The sequence below is a fragment of the Danio rerio genome, chromosome 4, assembly GCF_052040795.2.
Source record: "Danio rerio strain M-AB ecotype USA chromosome 4, GRCz13ab, whole genome shotgun sequence".
NCBI lineage: Eukaryota > Metazoa > Chordata > Actinopteri > Cypriniformes > Danionidae > Danio > Danio rerio.
This window is the reverse complement of record NC_141024.2, coordinates 76,210,001-76,227,500: the sequence shown is the minus strand read 5'-3', so window position 1 is coordinate 76,227,500 and position 17,500 is coordinate 76,210,001. Positions and strand designations below refer to the sequence as shown.

Here is a 17,500-nt window from a genome sequence, read left to right as displayed (position 1 = left end):
TGTGTTGATTCTTCTCCTCTTAAACAGACAGAGAAACTCCTGCTGAAGCGACTGAGCTCCACTATTATAAAGATGGCCTTTATTAAAGAGGAGAGTGAAGACCTGAAGATTGAAGACACATTCACAGTCAAACATGAAGATGCTGAGCAGATAACAGGTTGGCTTTCATTCTCAAAGATCTTTTGTGTTGAACTTTTTTGTTAAACTTTATCTACCAGTACATGTACAAATCATGCTGCAGCAGTTATAGCATTACGTTGATGGACTATTTACTGAGAGCAGAAAATGTGTCAATCAAAGAACTGGGGGAAATGGTGACCCATACAGTCATAAAGAAACAAAGCTGATTGTTAGAATTTCCTCCAGAATAAACTGTAGTGAAATATCTATCCCAGATCTGAAGTCATTCACCTCACATTCACACACATGGCGGCTCAGATGAAATGCTATAAGCAAGCCCACACCACAAGTCCACCTTCAACTGTGGGAAAATCCAGAGTAGGAGACAGTCCAGCCCTTCTCCATAAGTTGAGGACCAGACTGTGAGTGGTGACTCTCTCCAATCAGTACAGTTCAACCTCTGGCACAAGCTCAGGCTCTTTCCCCAGTGACATTTACATTTAGGCGTTTGGCAAATGCGTTTATCAAAAGTGACTCGCATGAGCACACACACCAAAGTAGTGGGCTGCCCGGGGAACATTTAGGGGTTTACTACTCAAGGCAGTGGCTCTCCATACACTCTCCCTCCCACCTCACAATCTTTCTGTGTCAAATAAAACAAGATGTGCAGGGCGGGGGGCCCAAGGACTGGAATAGAGGACCAATGGCTCAAGGGAATCACCTCAGTTGTGATATGGACCCTTTTTACAACACTGTTATGACAAACAATATTCATCAACATCTTAAATCTTTGAAATCTCCTTGTATTCTCCAATTCACTCTGCTTACTTAACTATGATGACTTCTGCTACTGAGGAACCCGGAAATGTCAAAGGGTGAATTGACGATGGAAGAGAGTATTGGCTTTTTCACTCCTCTACCTACACTCCTTGCCGGTGTTGAGGCTCAACCCTGCAACCTTGGGATCACTCTCTAACCACCAGTACTTTAGGGGACATCCATGTCTTTTGAGCAAGCTTCTGTGTCCAAGGATCGGATCATCAAGGCCCTTGCCTTTGTTCACGGATGCACCGAACACTTACAGTTTCTGTAGACAGATGGTCCCATGTCGCTCCAGTGGGCTGTGCGCTGCCAGGTTCCTAGAGTAAAGATGCGAGTGTAACCCTACCAGTCCTACACCACCCAACCCGCTTGGAGCTGGGATCGAACCTGTGACTCTTCGTATGTGAGTCAGTTCCTTTTACAAGGAGGTTAAAGACCATAGCCTCTGGCATCTGTTGCAAGAGCACCTTTTCGGCTTCAGAGGACTGAGGTTTATCTGCACAGCATGTTATTAGCTGGCCTCTGTTACACTCACCCCTTAAACCTTATTCCCATATGGGTCACGACACCAATGCAGCCCCACCAGTCCTACACCACCCAACCCGCTCTGAGCTAGGATCAAACTGCCAACTCTCAGCATGGGAATCAGTCGCTCAAACAAGGAGGCTAAAGACCATGGCCTCTAGCATCTGTCAGTGCACCTTTTTAGTTTCAGAGGAGTGAGAAGTCTCTGTTACACGAGCCCCAAACTTCAGGCCAGGCTTCAGTGTGGGGCCCTGCTGGTGTAACGTCATGGTCCTTGATTTAACTTCACTCATAAGGGTTGTTTGAACCATACTGAGTCTGACCTGTCACCTAGTACCTTTTTTGCCTTGCGAGACTTTATCGGAGACATTTAGCCCGCTAAACATGGCTCCTAGGATTAATGAGGCCCTTAAACCTTCCACCACGATAGGGTAGTGGTTCAACAAGGTAATATTGGGAGTATTTGTTTAATCCTCATTAGAATAATGATATGGAAACAGTAAAGAATCGAGAATGGTGTGCTTTATTCTGATGTTGAGCATTCACACTTGTTTCTCTTTGATCAGTTATTATATAAGCTGTAAATCTGACACTTTAGTTTATGTTAGGTCATTAGTTGTATGACGGTTCTGATGCTTCTTCATCTTTTATCTCAGTATTTTCACGTTGTTTGAAATGTTATTTTGTTTTGTTTTCTCACAGTAGAGTTGATTGATCTGAAAGAGGAGACTGAAGTACTCATTGAAGTAGAAGAGAACGACCAATATAAGAATCATCTTGGTTTCAAAACTGAAGAAGCATCCTTTAGTTGCTCAGATACTGAGAAGACTTCCTCACAGAAAAGAACCCAAAGATCCAGAGGTGAAAAATCTTTCATCTGCCAACAGTGTGGAAAGAGTTTTAGGCAACGTAAGCAACTTAAGATCCACACCAGGATTCACACTGGAGAGAAACCTTACTCCTGCCAAGAGTGTGGAAAGAGTTTCAGTCAATCTTCTGCACGTAAAGTACACATGAGGATTCACTCTGGAGAGAAGCCGTTTACCTGTGAGCAGTGTGGAAAGAGTTTCAGACAAAAAAAAAACCTTGTTGGACACAGAAGAATTCACACTGGAGAAAAGCCTTACACCTGCACACTGTGTGGAAAGAGCTTCAGTCAAGTTGCAGGGCTTGAAATCCACATGCGAATTCACACTGGAGAAAAGCCCTTCACCTGCCAAGAGTGCGGGAAGAGTTTCAACAGTAAAGAAACCTTAAAATGCCACATGACAGTCCACTCAGGAGAGAAGATTTTCACCTGCAAACCGTGTGGAATAAGCTTCACTCAAAAGGTCAGCTTTAAGAAACACGTTTTAGTCCACAATAGCGAGCAGCCGTTCACCTGCAGTCAGTGTGGAAAGAGTTTTGATCAAGAAGAACATCTCAAAGTTCATATTAGAGTTCACTCTAAAGAGAAACGCTTCACGTGTTCTACCTGTGGGAAGGGGTTCTATGATAAGCAACGCTTTGAAGACCACATGAGGATTCACAATGGAGAGCAACCCTACACGTGCCCTCACTGTGGAAAGACTTTCAGCTACAAAAAGAACATGAATGCCCACATGAGAATCCACACTGAGGAAAGGTCTTTCACCTGTGACCAGTGTGGAAAAGACTTCAACCAAATAGGACACCTCAACATACACATGAGGGTTCACACCGGAGAGAGACCCTTCAGGTGTGGTCATTGTGGAAAGAGTTTCAAACATGATTCAGGGCTTAAATACCACATGAACACCGCTCACAAATGTACACATTAGGGCGCTTTCACATCTGCAGTTCGCTTCATTTGGTCCAGACCAGTTGAGAAGAACCAAAATGCAGTCATCTGACAAAATCCACATCACTTATTGGCCAGATTTTATTGAGCGTATTTCCTAAACTGATTTTCGATTGGTCAGAATTAACACGTAGGAAAATGCCAATGGAACTCCAGCAGGTAAACAAACCGACAGACACGAATGTGGCTTTTGACTCTGGAGGGACGGCTGAACTGGCTGATTGTGTCCCTGCTCAGTTTGTACTATATAGTTTGTATACATCAGTTTAGACTAACTCTAGCTACATTTCGAGAATGAAGCGCAGCTGCCGCTGGAAAACAATGTTTAAAGCATTACAAACAGCGAAGGCACATTCCACGTCACTTCAGGAGGAGGCGTGTATTGATTTAGCTAAACTGCGACATGGTCATCTTCTGGAAATATTACTAATGATCCATGTTTTTCCCTCTCTCTGTTGGTTAAGCGCTGTCAACAAATACTTTTCCTCCACATCCCATAATGCACAGCGCATCAGCCTACGGCAGCTGGATTAGTCCAAAAAGGCACAGTACTTTTAGCGGTTGGGTCTGTTTTAGTTCGGATCATATTCTCACCACAAACAAACCGCTTCAGGGTTCATTTGAGAGCGTACCGATACCTCCTCATTGGTACGCTTTTTTGGTCCACTTTTTGCTGCGCATTCGAGTACGATTGCTGCATTCACACCTGCCCAAACCAACTGCACCAAGAGGGAAAACCAACTCTTTTGTTATTCTAGTGGTGTTCGATTTGAGTCCAACTTTGACACTGTGTGTCTGCTATATCAACTTAAGAGTTGGCTTACTATTTTCTGCCACTGTACTTCAAATGTTTACATATTACACATGGGCAGTGGTGCACCAGCTGATCGTAAGTCCTTTTTTTTCTCCTAACTTTAATGTGTACAACCCCAAATCGAAAAGAGTTGGGACGGTATGGAAAACGCGAATTAAAAAAGAAAGTAGTGATTTCTAAATGTACTTTGATTTGTATTTCATTAAAGACAACATGAACACACAATATTTGATGTTTTGTCTGGTCAACTTCATTTCATTTGTAAATATTCATCCCTTCCTGTCATTCAGACCTGCTACACATTCTAGGAACAGTTGTAACAGGAGCAGTTTAGGGCTAGCTAATGGGCTAACTGGTGAAATAATGAAGTGATGTGAAACAGGGGATTGTGATTATGATTTAGTACAAAAGCAGCATCCAAGAAAGGTCTAGCGATGTCCAAACTCAGTCCTATAGGGCCGGTGTCCTGCTTAGCTTAGCTCCAACTTCCTCCATCACACCTGCCTGGAAGTCTAGTATACCTAGAAAGCGCTCTATTAGCTGGTTCAATGTGTTTAATTGGGGTTGGGACTAAAATATGCAGGACACCAGCCCTCCAGGACCAAGTTTGGACACCACTAGTCTAGTCATTTAAGAGCAAAGATGGGCAGAGGATCGCCAGTTTGCCCACAAATATTTGGGAAAATGATTGAAATGTTTAAACAATGTTCCTCAGAGAAAGAGAGGGAGACGTGGATATTTCACCTTCAACTGTGCAGAACAGCATTAAAGATTGAAGGAATCTGGAGGAGTTTCAGTGCGTAAAGGACAAGAGTGCAAGCCTAAGCTGAACAACTGTGACCTCCGACCCCTCAGGTGGCGCTGCATCAAGAATCCTCATTCTTCTATAAGCCAAATCAGCACATGGGCTCAGCACTACTGCGGCAAACCTTTATCAAGTACCACAATTCAGAGTTACATCCACAAACGCCAGTCAAAACCGCACTGTGTCAAAAGGAAGCCCTATGTTAACAGTGTCCAGAAGCACCAGCACTTCTCTGGGCTCGGAGGTATCTAGGATGGACCAACACACAGTGAAAACATGCACTGTGCTCAGATGAAGCAGTATCTCAGGCATTTTTAGGGAGAAGTGGACACCTAAAGGACCAAAGAAGAAAAGGAGCATCCAGACTGTTACCAGCAACAAGTCCAAAAGCCAGGGTCTGTCATGTTTAGTGGCTAAATTTTATTTGAATAAACATACCTGTTTAATAAATCTGTTTTGTTAAAATGGACTAAACTATATCACTGAGATATAGATAAAAGTATTTTTCTTAAAATGGGGTATAAATATATAACCAGTTTTTCATCAGTTTAGCTAAAGCTGGACCAGCTAAAACAGCTAGCAGCTAAAACCCTTTATTAGCTGATTTATTGCAGTAGGGAAGCACTAAAACTTTAATACACTTTACTTTATTTCACATTTTAAACTATGTTTCTTTATTAGTTGTTGTACATTTTGGTGCGTTGTATGCATATAATTATTAATTTCACTATATCCATATATAACATATCTTTTGCTGAATTTGTGGTTTTGCATACAAGTTGTGTATGGGGAACTTTTATTTTGGTCTCTTTGCGTGACGTCATCAAGCTGCGCCGCACTTCCTTTGTTGTGATTCAGCTGAAGGAAGAATTTTTCATCTGAAGTGTTTGTATCTACATCACTAGCTCAGGCAAGTCATTCATTTGTTTGTGAATTCTCTTATTATTGATGTCGGCACTCTAATACTTTACTTAAATGTTAATGAAGGTGATTTAGTGAGAGTGAACCACATCTCTACAGGAGCAACAGAAGATTCTCCCCTTATTAAATGTGGTATTTAATATGATCAAATATTAGAAGTATCACATTAAAATACAGTGGCTATTGTATGTTTTGGGTGTTTTACAACTGGATTTAACATCACTGTAGTGTTTTTGACATGATTTTACACATTTCGCTGCTGCTGTAGAGGAAGTGTTATATAAATCCTCTATTAACAGTTCTGTAAACAAATTTCTGAGCACAAAACATACAAACTATCACAAATCAGTGTTAGTCACACATGTGCATTGTTTTGAACAAGGCAGGTCTTAAATGGAGCAAGTTTATAATGACAGGCTTTTCCAAATCCACAGTACCCATAATGCATTGCATACCCACTAAAAACAAGCACTCTAAGACAATAGGTTCTCTATAAATCATATAAACCTCACCTCATTATGGGACACCTGCTAAGGGTGAGGTAGAAACTAATATTGTTTGCAGTGTAATTTACAGATCACTATAAAACAAAGTTAAAGAGTTGTTTTATTCTTTATTCTGAGTGATTCTGACTAGTGAGCTAGAGAAGTGATTGAGACACAGACAGATGTTTAGTGTTGATTTCTTCTTGTTTGTGTTGATTCTTCTCCTCTTAAACAGACAGAGAAACTCCTGCTGAAGCGACTGAGCTCCACTATTATAAAGATGGCCTTTATTAAAGAGGAGAGTGAAGACCTGAAGATTGAAGACACATTCACAGTCAAACATGAAGATGCTGAGCAGATAACAGGTTGGCTTTCATTCTCACAGCTTTTTAAAAATTATTTTCTACCAGTACATCAATGCGTGGAGGTAAGCCAGACTATCTCCAATCAGTACAGTTCAACGTCCGGCACCAGCTCAAGCTCTTTCCCCAGTGACATTTACATTTAGGCATTTAGCAAATGCGTTTATCATAAGTGACATAAGTGGAGCAGTTGGCTGCCTGGGGAGCATTAGGGAGATCACTATTCAATGCAGTGGCTCTCCATTATCCCCCACCCCACCCCACAATCTTTTTGTCAAATAAAACAGTCATACAAATGTGCAGGGCGGGGGGCCCTTTTGAGCAAGCTTCTGTGTCCAAGGATTAAATCATCATGGTGTCAAGCGCGAGTAATTTACATTTTAAGTCAATGCAAACGCGCGAATAGACATCCTGCGGCGCAATACGCGTGAATGGCGTGACGCAAATTGCGCGAATGACGCGGGGCGAATTGAGAGTTTTGCGCGTTTGACGTGCTTAACGAGCGCTTCGCGCGAATCTCTCGAATCTCTCGAATTCGAAAATATGAACTTCAGCGTACATTCGCGCCGCGTTAACCAATCAGAAGCTTGCTCTTGTGGGGGCGTGATTGTGACATAGAACCTATGAGCCTATGAAAACTTTTATGAGCTCACAGAGCTGGATGCACCTCTGAAAGGATGTAGTGGACTCAGACAGGACACTAAACGTATCAACGCTGTTTTTCAGTCTTCATAAAGCACATAAACACTGTTGTTTTCTTCAAAAATCCATGTTAGCCATTTAGCTATGAAGCTAGAGTCACCGGGCAGACAGAAGCCCTGCCCATCACGCGAATCCGCGTCTGTTCTGAAGTGAATTAAGCGAGTAAACTCAAATGTTCACGCGGCAATTTACGCGCGAATAGCGCGATTTATCCGCACGTTCCGCATCTGGTGTTAACACAGCATAACCCCACCAGTCCTACACCGCTCAACCCCCTTCAAGCTGGGATCCAACCTATGACTCTCCGTATGAGTCAGTTGCTCTAACAAGGAAACTAAAGACCATGGCCTCTAGCATCTGTCGCTAGAGTGCTTTTCGGGTTCAGAGGACTGAGGTTTACCTGCACAGCATTTTATTAGCTGGCTGCTTACTGTACAGCGCAGCATCGATGACGTTAGCGTGCCCAGGCCCGAATGTAATGTGAGTGTGGGCCGTCGGGGGAGACAGAAAGGGGGACAAGCGTGCTTTGGCCCGGTTCGAGGCCACTGTACATAGTGTGAGTACAGCCTGATTTAGGAACGAACTGCCGACTCTCAACATAGGAGTCCGTTGCCCAAGCAAGGAGGCTAAAGACCATGGCCTCTAGCATCTGTCAGTAGTGCACCTTTTTGGGGTTCAGAGGAGGGAAGAGTCTCTATTACACGAGCCCCAAAATTCAGGCCTGGTGTCCCATACTGTGCAACGTCATGGTCCTTGATTTAACTTCACTCATAAGGGCTTTTGGACCATACTGAGTCTGACCTGTTATCTAGTACCTTTTTTGTCTTGCGACACTTTACCAGAGGCATTTAGCTCACTAAACATAGCTCCTAGGATCATTCAGGCCCTCAAACCTTCCACCATGATAAGGTAGTGGTTCATTATATGCTTAATTCTCATTAAAAATTATATGGAAACAGTAAATAATTGAGAATGGTTTACTTTTGTCTGATGTTAAGCTGTACATCTGACATTTTAGTTTACTTTATTTCATTAGTTGTAAGATGGTTTTGATGCTTCATACTTTATCTCAAGATTTTCACGTTTGTTGAAATGTTTTTTGTTTTGTTTTCTCGCAGTAGAGCTGATTGAACTGAAAGAGGAGACTGAAGTACTCATTGAAGAAGAAGAGCAAGATCAACATGAGAAGCATTTTGGTTTCAAAACTGAAGAAGCATCCTTTAGTTGCTCAGATACTGAGAAGACTTCCTCACAGAAAAGAACTAAAAAAAACAGAGGTGAAAAATCTTTCCTCTGCCAACAGTGTGGAAAGAGTTTTAGGCAACATGAACATCTTAAGGTCCACACGAGGATTCACACTGGAGAGAAACCTTACTCCTGCCAAGAGTGTGGAAAGAGTTTCAGTCAATCTTCTTCACTTAAAATCCACATGAAGATTCACTCTGGAGAGAAGCCGTTTACCTGTGAGCAGTGTGGAAAGAGTTTCAGACAAAGTAAAAGCCTTGTTGGACACAGAAGAATTCACACTGGAGAAAAGCCTTACACCTGCACACTGTGTGGAAAGAGCTTCATTCATGCTGAAGGACTTGGAATCCACATGAGAATTCACACTGGAGAAAAGCCCTTCACCTGCCAAGAGTGTGGGAAGAGTTTCAGCAGAAAAGAAACCCTTAAATACCACATGACAGTCCACTCTGGAGAGAAGATTTTCACCTGCAAACAGTGTGGAATACGTTTCACTCAAAAGGTCAGCTTTAGGAAACACGTTTTAGTTCACAATAGCGAGCAGCCGTTCACCTGCAGTCAGTGTGGAAAGAGTTTTGATCAAGAAGAACATCTCAAAGTTCATATTCGAGTTCACTCAAGAGAGAAACGCTTCACGTGCTCCAACTGCGGGAAGGAATTCTTTGATAAGCAACGCTTTGAAGACCACATGAGGATTCACAATGGAGAGCAACCCTACACGTGCCCTCACTGTGGAAAGAGTTTCAGCTACAAAAATAACATGAATGCCCACATGAGAATCCACACTGAGGAAAGGTCTTTCACCTGTGACCAGTGTGGAAAAACTTTCAACCAAATAGGTCTTCTTAACAAACACATGAGGGTTCACACTGGAGAGAGACCCTTCAGGTGTGGTCATTGTGAAAAGAGTTTCAAACATGATTCAGGGCTGAAATACCACATGAATACCGCTCACAAGCATTAGGTCAGTAGGTGGAGAAAGTGATGTTTTGTGGCTGTTCAAGCACATTATGGAAGCAGCTTCTGTTCAGGCACCTTTTTGACATGTGGGAACCTCTTGGCTCCTGCCTAGACCAGGGGTCACCATTCTCGTTCCTGGAGGTCCGGTACCCTGCAGGGTTAAGCTCCAACTTGCCTCAACACACCTGCCTGGGTGTTTCGAGTATACCTAGTAAGAGCTTGATTAGCTTGTTCAGGTGTGTTTGATTAGGGTTGGGACTAAAATCTGCAGGACACCGCATCTCCAGAAACAAGTTTGGTGATCCCTGGCCTAGATAATATAATGACCTTAGTGTCATCCCTCCTCAGAGTAAAACTGGAGTAATAAGTGTGTCATTGTTTTTTCTGTATGCCAAATGATTTGATTCCTCAGGATCTACCAAGCCAGGTCAGAGGTCATGGAGACCTCTTGAGTGAGACTGGACTCTTGATGGATTGGAAACAACTGTTTCTTGAGTTATTTGCCATTTTATGCGTTAATTCTTTTTGAGCAAATTTCTTTGCTTACAAGATGGACTATCTGTGTAGTAGCAAGCTGCCAAATTGAATGTTGATTGTGCCAGTTTTGATAAGATGGCCTAGAGTATGAAACAGATTGTACTTTGTTGTGTGCATGTGTGTCTTCTATTTATTTGTGGATCATTGTTACAGATCTGAAAAAATGCAACTATCCTCAGTAAACTTTCTTTGATTGAATCTCTACTTCTGGCTCTTCTTCGTCTGACTGGTCATGTTTTGGGTTAAAACTGTCAGTCCCCTTTCATTATTGATTTAGGATACAACCAAGCACATGTGGTCAGAACACAAATGCATCATGTTTTATGAAGTGATGAGCTTTTCACTCTACAATAAGGCATCTGTAGCTCTCTCCAAAGCCTACCTCTTTCCCTCGTTTTTGCTTATTTTTTGAGTGACCCTCGGTGGTGTGCCGAGTACATTAGTCCGAGGTGACCTGGCAGGAACGGTCTTCACAAGAATGCAAGTCCGTTCTTTGCATTTTTGGAACTGAGAAACAGCCCTACACTCTTCAGAAACCTACGTGTGATGTGAAGGACACTACAAGAATCTTTTTTCACAGTCTACGGCAGGGGGGCCTAAACTTGGTATGATGTCCTGTAGAGTTCTTGCCTGGAAGCTTCTGGTTTGACTAAAAGAGCTTGATTAGCTGATTCAGGTGAGTCTAATTGGGGTTGGAGCTTTACTCTGCAGGATACTAGAACTCCAGGTCCGAGGTTCAGGCACCCCTGGTATATTTTTGACTGCCTCTGGAAGTGGTCAAATGTGGACAAGTTAAACTTGATTAGAGTTCTCCACTTGCGTTTGGATTTTCACTTGGCCCACATGAAATCTGAGGCCGCAGATATCCACAGACTGTTTAACCTGTCTTTCCATTCATTTTCTTGTGTAAGATTAACAGAAGGTAACTTGTGCTGGGGAAAAACACAGGTAAACCCACCACACTTAAACTGACTTTGCAGCCCAGAGACTGTGGTAGAACCATAATATAGCTTGTAAACATAAAATGGGAACATAATATTGCTTGTGAGGACCAGCAGTGCTTGCATGAGTCCTCCACTGCTTTGAAAGGCACAACAAAATCTTGAAATCACAACAAATAAAAGTCCACTGAGCCTCCTTGGAATTGAGGCTTTTTCAACTTGATACAATTTTGTGTTCAGTCCTGACCTACATATTTTGCTTGTCTCTTTTGTCTCACATGACAATTTGTGAACCTGGAGTCTCTGCTAATAAGTTGAATCAGGTGTGTCTGACTAAGGAGATATGCAAAACAGGCAGTGTTGGAGGCTCCAGGAACAAGGTTGAGAACCATTGGTGTAGACCAGGTGTGCCCAATCCTGTTCCTGTAGATCTACCTTCCTGCAGATTCCAGGATCAAAAACAACTAAACCAGATAAGTAGGATCTGAAGGAGCACTTGAAAATAAAAGACAGGTTTGTTTAATCAAGGTTGCTGCTGAACTATGCAGGAAAGTAGATCTCCAGGAACAGGATTGGGCACCCTTGGTATAGGCACCTGTAATATTGTTCGTTGTTGTGGGGGAAGAAGAAGACAGGGTCGGCGATATCAGGTAAGTAATATAGTTTTATTTTTTAAATGCACAACACGTGTAGCAGTTGAGGTGTGTGTGTGCTCTCTCCTCTCTATAGTGTTATTTATTATTTTTGATTGGCCTGCTGATTAGCCGCCGGGCTCTGAGCATGCTCTCCCCCCTCATTGGGTGTTCGATCATGCCTCTCCACAGCACCCTTGAACCCTTCAATAAACAGTGCCTCTGTTTCAAAGCTAACTTGATGGACAGCAACACTGGTACCAATTATCAGTTACATTTGGGAAATGACACTGACGGACAAGGGGCTTTGAGAAGAAGCGCCAAAACAAAGCAGTTTTGAGATTGTCAGACCACCTGAATATTGTCTTGGCATAAAATTGGAAATAACACTGTTGGCAGAAATGCAGTGCCTTGCAAAGATCTAGGGTTGACCAACATATCATGGTCAGGCATTTGAACCCCAACAAAAGGCCTATCCTTTAATTCTCTAGCAACTTCTAGCACATGTCTGACGTGTTTCTGGAGAGAAGAATAAAACATCATGTCATTGAGGTAGATGTACATGAACTGGTTAGCCATGTTGACACTGAGCAACACGTCCTTAATGAGTGTTTCATGATTGCTGGAGCTTTAGGCCAACACAAAAAGCATAACCTGACATTCAAAGTGTCCCCTGGGAATGTTAAAAGCAGCTGTCCACTCTTCCCCTTCCCTTACGTAGACCGAATCAAAGGTGTTGCATAGGTTTAATTTGGTATTAAAAGGACACTACAGCAACTGTTCAAAGGCTGAAGACATACACAATAAGGGATAAGCATTGCTTATCATGATCCAGCGGTTCCCAGTCCTTGTCCTTTTGGCCCCACGGTATGCCTATTTTGTATATCTGACCATAAGTGACCTGCAAAGTGGACATCAGAGAATATTCTGCCATGATTCTATTTTGAATGTGTACTCAATTCAATGGGTAACATGCACAACATTTGACTTCTATGTAAATCACATGATTATGGGTAAATTACCATTCACACTACTGTAGTAACTGACAATGCTGCAAACATTTGTTTAGAGAAAATCGCAAGCTGAATGAAGAAAACTTCATGTTCAACTGTGTAAAGGGTTAGAGAGCCAACAGACAGCGTCAAACAGCATTAATATTAGGTTAGATTTAGGTCACCAGCGTCTAAAGACAATGTCATTTTGACCTCCAATAATGACGTTGATATTTGGTTGATTTTAGGTTGTGTTAGAAAGTGACCAAATTCAACGTGGAGCCAACATCTTAAACCAGCGTCATACTGATCTCAAATACTGACATTTATTCGTCAGGTCTGGCAACCAAAATCCAACATCTGATAGACGTCTTAGTGGTAACGTCCACATAACGTCAAGCTGTAACATCAATAGACGTTGATATTTTGTTTTGCTCAGGTGTTTAGCACACTCTATTTAAACCCATAGAGATGTTCAGTCAGAAGTGGACACTCGTGTAACGTTATGTAACAATATTACTTTTCAAAGTAACCAGTAAATTAATGCATTACTTTAAAATTTTAAATGTACTGCAAGTTACTTTTTAATTTAATTCATTACTAAAAACTAAATGGCTAAATTGAAATGAACTTTCGTTAATCTGTATACGGCACCTACAGCTCTGAGTTCAGGATGTTCTGTAAGTTCTGAAAGGGAACAAGCCTCAGCCAGGTAAAGAAAAGTAGCTTAATAGTAACATAACACATTACTTACAATAAAATATAACACAACTGGTTACTTTTAGGGGGTAACTCGATATTGTAATGCATTACTTTCAAAAGTAACCAGTAACACTGGTGTCAAGTGAGTGACTGAATGAGACTTATTTACTTATTTAGTCCATGAAAAGACAGAGAGAGAGAGAGAGAGAGAGAGAGAGAGAGAGAGAGAGAGAGCAGTACAATTTAATATAAATTAATAATTATAATTTAATTGTGTGCAAGTTATTAAAAACAGCATACAACCACTAATAGACATAAAATCTGCATGCTTTTATAGTTTTATAAAAAAACAAATAACATTGCTTACACATTTGTTGCATTTTAACTTTTTAGACAATCTCACACACTTTTCTTAGTAGTTCTTAATATATCGTTTATGTTTTTCACCATACTCATATATAACATTTCCTTTGTGGTTTTTACATAGCGGGACTTTTATTTTGGTCTGTTGACCTGACGCCATCATGCCGCGCTCCTGCTGCTGTTGAGATTCGGCTGAGGGAAGGTTTGTAATTTATATTACAGTATTGTATATAGTGTTTTAAAGTGTTAAAATCGACGCAGGTTTTTGGTTTATTTCATAATTTGTTTACGTAAAGGTAAATGCTGTGTTTAGATGTTAACGGAGGTTATTTAGTGAAAGTAAAGCGCGAATTTCTTTATTTAGTTAACATTGATCATCGAGTGAGCACAGGCAGAGCAGTGTACACGTTAATTCACCATACAGCTCACAACTAATCGATGATTTTAGCCTCTGTCGTGTGTTTTCTTTTCTGAAATCAGAGTTTCTTACTTTAAAACTCATTTAAATCACTCTAGAGTGAATGAAGCCATTGGCTGTTTTGTAGTTAGTTCACATTTGCTAGCAGTTCGACTTGGTTATTGTCTTAAACTGGTGTAATGTACTAAACATGAAGGTCATCTTTATGAATAAGCTGATAGTATATCATACAAGTGTCTTTATGCAGGGAAATGAACAGATAAAGACATTCTGATGCACATTTCTCGGATTTTTGCAGCCTAAAATTGTTTTATAATGGCTTTTCTCAAAGATTTCGAGTTGATTTCTAGTGAAAATAACTCTTTTTACCTCAATAAACATTGTGCTCGGTAATTTAAATGTAGGAATCACTGAGAGAAACAAAATTAGAAACTTACTAAGCTTGTAAAAAAAGTTAGTTTGTCATATTTTATGTATTAATGACTCGATATAAGAGTATAAAACAATCACAAAGCATGTAAGATATTACTGGTGAGATTTAGAGCAACAACTAATTATTAATATCCATTTGTAGACATAACAATAAGAAATCATCATTGCTCTTTGTGCTTAGTTTTATCTTAATTCCTCACAGCGTATTAAATATAATAATAATGAATGAGAGCACTTTAAAACACACACAGTACATCAAGTGTTGAAATAATGTCACGTAAAGTATCTGGCTATACAAAACATGTGGGAATTCTGTATTAATTATGAAAACTTTCATGTTTTATTAAGAATTATTGTGGCTTTTGCTTGATTTTGCGTTAAATTCTGTGTACAATAGGAAACTCCTGCAGGGACTGGACATTACAGACAGTTTAACTGTATATTCCTGTCACATTTGAGGTAAATTTGGTAGCGCATATGCACATTCAGACGTTCAATAAATCAGTAAAGCAGAAATTGGTAACAAAATAGTGAATAAAATGTTGTAACAGCTTGACAAAGTCAGGTCTGAATGTCTGATTTAACTCTGAGAAAGCTTGACGTTTGAAGGTTTTACTCATAGACAGTCTGTATTTTTTAGACCATCTTGAGGGATGTAAACAATAACAATGGTCCTATTGTGTTTCCTGCTTTAGATTTTTCATTTTCACAGCTTCAAAGAATCCAAAAAGCTCCACATATTGATATTATTTTATGACAGCTGTGTTAACATCAGTTTTGACTAGTCCCACACGGAATCTCCGCGCGCAGAATCCCGCAGATTTCTAGCCCATCATTAATTCTGTTTATTTACTTGAGTAAATGTGTAAATCTGAATTTATTCAGTTTTTATTCAGTAATTTATTACTTTTTAATATATATTCATATATTAAGGTTTTAGTTGTGATACTCCACTGGATACTCCCAAAATAATTCCACAGAAATCCGCAGATTTTTACCAAAATTCTCAGCAGAAATAGCAAAAACATCCGACTAGGGCCAAGCAGGATCTGCGGACATTTTTTGCTTTTTCTGCAAAGAATTTTGCGGATTTATATGGAATAATTTTTTTGGAGTATCATAATTAAAAACAACAACCTAGTGTGTTATTAGCATGTAAAATGTATTGATAGTTAATTAAATGTTTCTAGCATGGTTGTCCCAATGTTTACTAAATAGATTAATTATAATGACACGCTCCCTATATTGTTCACCATGCTACTTAGAGTATTCGATCTGAAAATCACACGTAGGAATGACTTTAATACAACATTAGCTCTGTTTATTTGACTGTAAATAATGCTGCACTTTGATAATCATTGGCTGCTAATATGATTTCACTATTTAGAATTTACAATGAATATTTTTCTGACATTATATTATTAAGGAGAATGTGCGAATATTAAACCAATTTTACCTCAATCCTGTCACAAACTCTCCACTTACGACACCTGACATCAAATAAATGATCAGGCTTCATATAACGGATCATAATATATTAAACATGCATTGACTGACTCCTGATACATGCTAGTTTTTGTCTTATCGAGTGATTCCTAGTGCACTAGAGAGGTGATTGAGACACAGACAGAGGTTTAGTGTTGATTTCTTCTTGTTTGTGTTGATTCTTCTCCTCTTAAACAGACAGAGAAACTCCTGCTGAAGCGACTGAGCTCCACTATTATAAAGATGGCCTTTATTAAAGAGGAGAGTGAAGACCTGAAGATTGAAGACACATTCACAGTCAAACATGAAGATGCTGAGCAACACACAGGTTGGCTTTCATTCTCACAGCTCAACTCATACAACATAGACATGAAAACAACACGTTTAACTTAAATGATTGTCAATATTCAAGGCTTTGGTGCACCGCTTCCAAGCTGGGTCTCATTTTAAAGAAGACACCTTTCAGATTGAAGCAGAAAAGTTAAATAAAACTAAAGTTATGTGCCTTTGTTTATGAAAATAATAAAACAATGGATATATATGTTCATATAATATATAAAATATGTATTTTACAAAACATGTTTAAGTGTACAGAAAATCAACTAGCTTAATATCTGATCAAATTATATTTCAAATTTGAAGTTGATGATGAGCTTGAGATGGAATAAAAAGAGCTTTCAGTGAGATTTAGTTTGGCTGCAGTACCAGACATGACCACCAGAGTTTACATTGGCGACCATACAAGAGCGCCCTCTTAATGTTTTGAGGAGTAGGAACTGTATTTTTTATACTGTTGACAGTATTTGTAAAGTAGATATTGGATTCTGACGTAGTATGGGCAGATTAGTTTAATTTAGCTTCTAGAAAACATCTAAATTTAATTTTACATGTGGATTGCTGTAGCAAAGGAATGCTTTAAGACTCTGATGAGCTCACTTAATCAACAACTGTTGCTCCGTAACTATATCTATCAAAAGTCATTCATCAGATATGGAAGCTAAACATTTTTAGCTTTAAGATAATCTATAGTTAGCTGTGATTGCTTTATGTTTAGACTATAATATTCTACTTTAATCTACTACTCTTCCTACATAACAAAAAGCAGTGGTAAAATATGTATTCAGAACTCTTCGATCTTTGAAATGATGTATAGTTTGTCATGATTAAACGTGGATTTAATTGGAATAAAGTGAACTGCTGGCGGTTAACACGCTAAAATAAAGTGTTACCATATATATATATATATATATATATATATATATATATATATATATATATATATATATATATATATACACACACACACAGGGCTTTACATTAACTTATTTGATTACCAGCCACAGTGGCTAGTAGTTTTCTGACGTTACTAGCCACTCTGCATTTTCACTAGCCACAATTTTGTTGTTGGCAAAATATGT

The 17,500-nt window shown here is 39.9% G+C and overlaps 3 protein-coding genes across 14 annotated transcripts in view; all 3 read left to right on the top strand.

Moving 5' to 3' along the window:
• The window catches only part of LOC557537, a 4,974-nt gene extending 649 nt beyond the window's left edge, over nucleotides 1-4,325 (top strand). For 2 of the 5 annotated variants that reach the window (XM_087250235.1, XM_087250236.1), the window contains exons 2-3: nucleotides 28-157; nucleotides 2,173-4,325. In XM_087250235.1, coding sequence (XP_087106361.1) covers nucleotides 73-157; nucleotides 2,173-3,266 — 1,179 coding nt within the window. In that variant the 5' untranslated portion in view covers nucleotides 28-72 and the 3' untranslated portion in view covers nucleotides 3,267-4,325. Of the gene's footprint in view, nucleotides 1-25; nucleotides 158-2,169 lie in introns of those variants that run through there. The other 3 variants (XM_087250233.1, XM_087250234.1, XM_087250237.1) reach the window with 2 other exon arrangements.
• The window catches only part of LOC148682569 (uncharacterized), a 1,090,975-nt gene that overhangs the window by 793,679 nt on the left and 279,796 nt on the right, over nucleotides 1-17,500 (top strand). The window lies entirely within an intron of this gene.
• LOC137487286 (uncharacterized) overlaps nucleotides 5,741-17,500 on the top strand; it is an 18,706-nt gene continuing 6,946 nt past the window's right edge. For 2 of the 7 annotated variants that reach the window (XR_015943096.1, XM_088650934.1), the window contains exons 1-3: nucleotides 13,920-13,949; nucleotides 14,995-15,056; nucleotides 16,281-16,410. Coding sequence is in view for 5 of the 7 variants with exons in the window: in XM_088650934.1 (XP_088507060.1) it covers nucleotides 16,326-16,410 (85 nt within the window). In the remaining 2 variants the exon portion in view is untranslated. Of the gene's footprint in view, nucleotides 5,816-6,544; nucleotides 6,677-8,493; nucleotides 10,322-13,919; nucleotides 13,950-14,994; nucleotides 15,057-16,280; nucleotides 16,411-17,500 lie in introns of those variants that run through there. The other 5 variants (XR_015943095.1, XM_088650933.1, XM_088650935.1 and 2 more) reach the window with 4 other exon arrangements.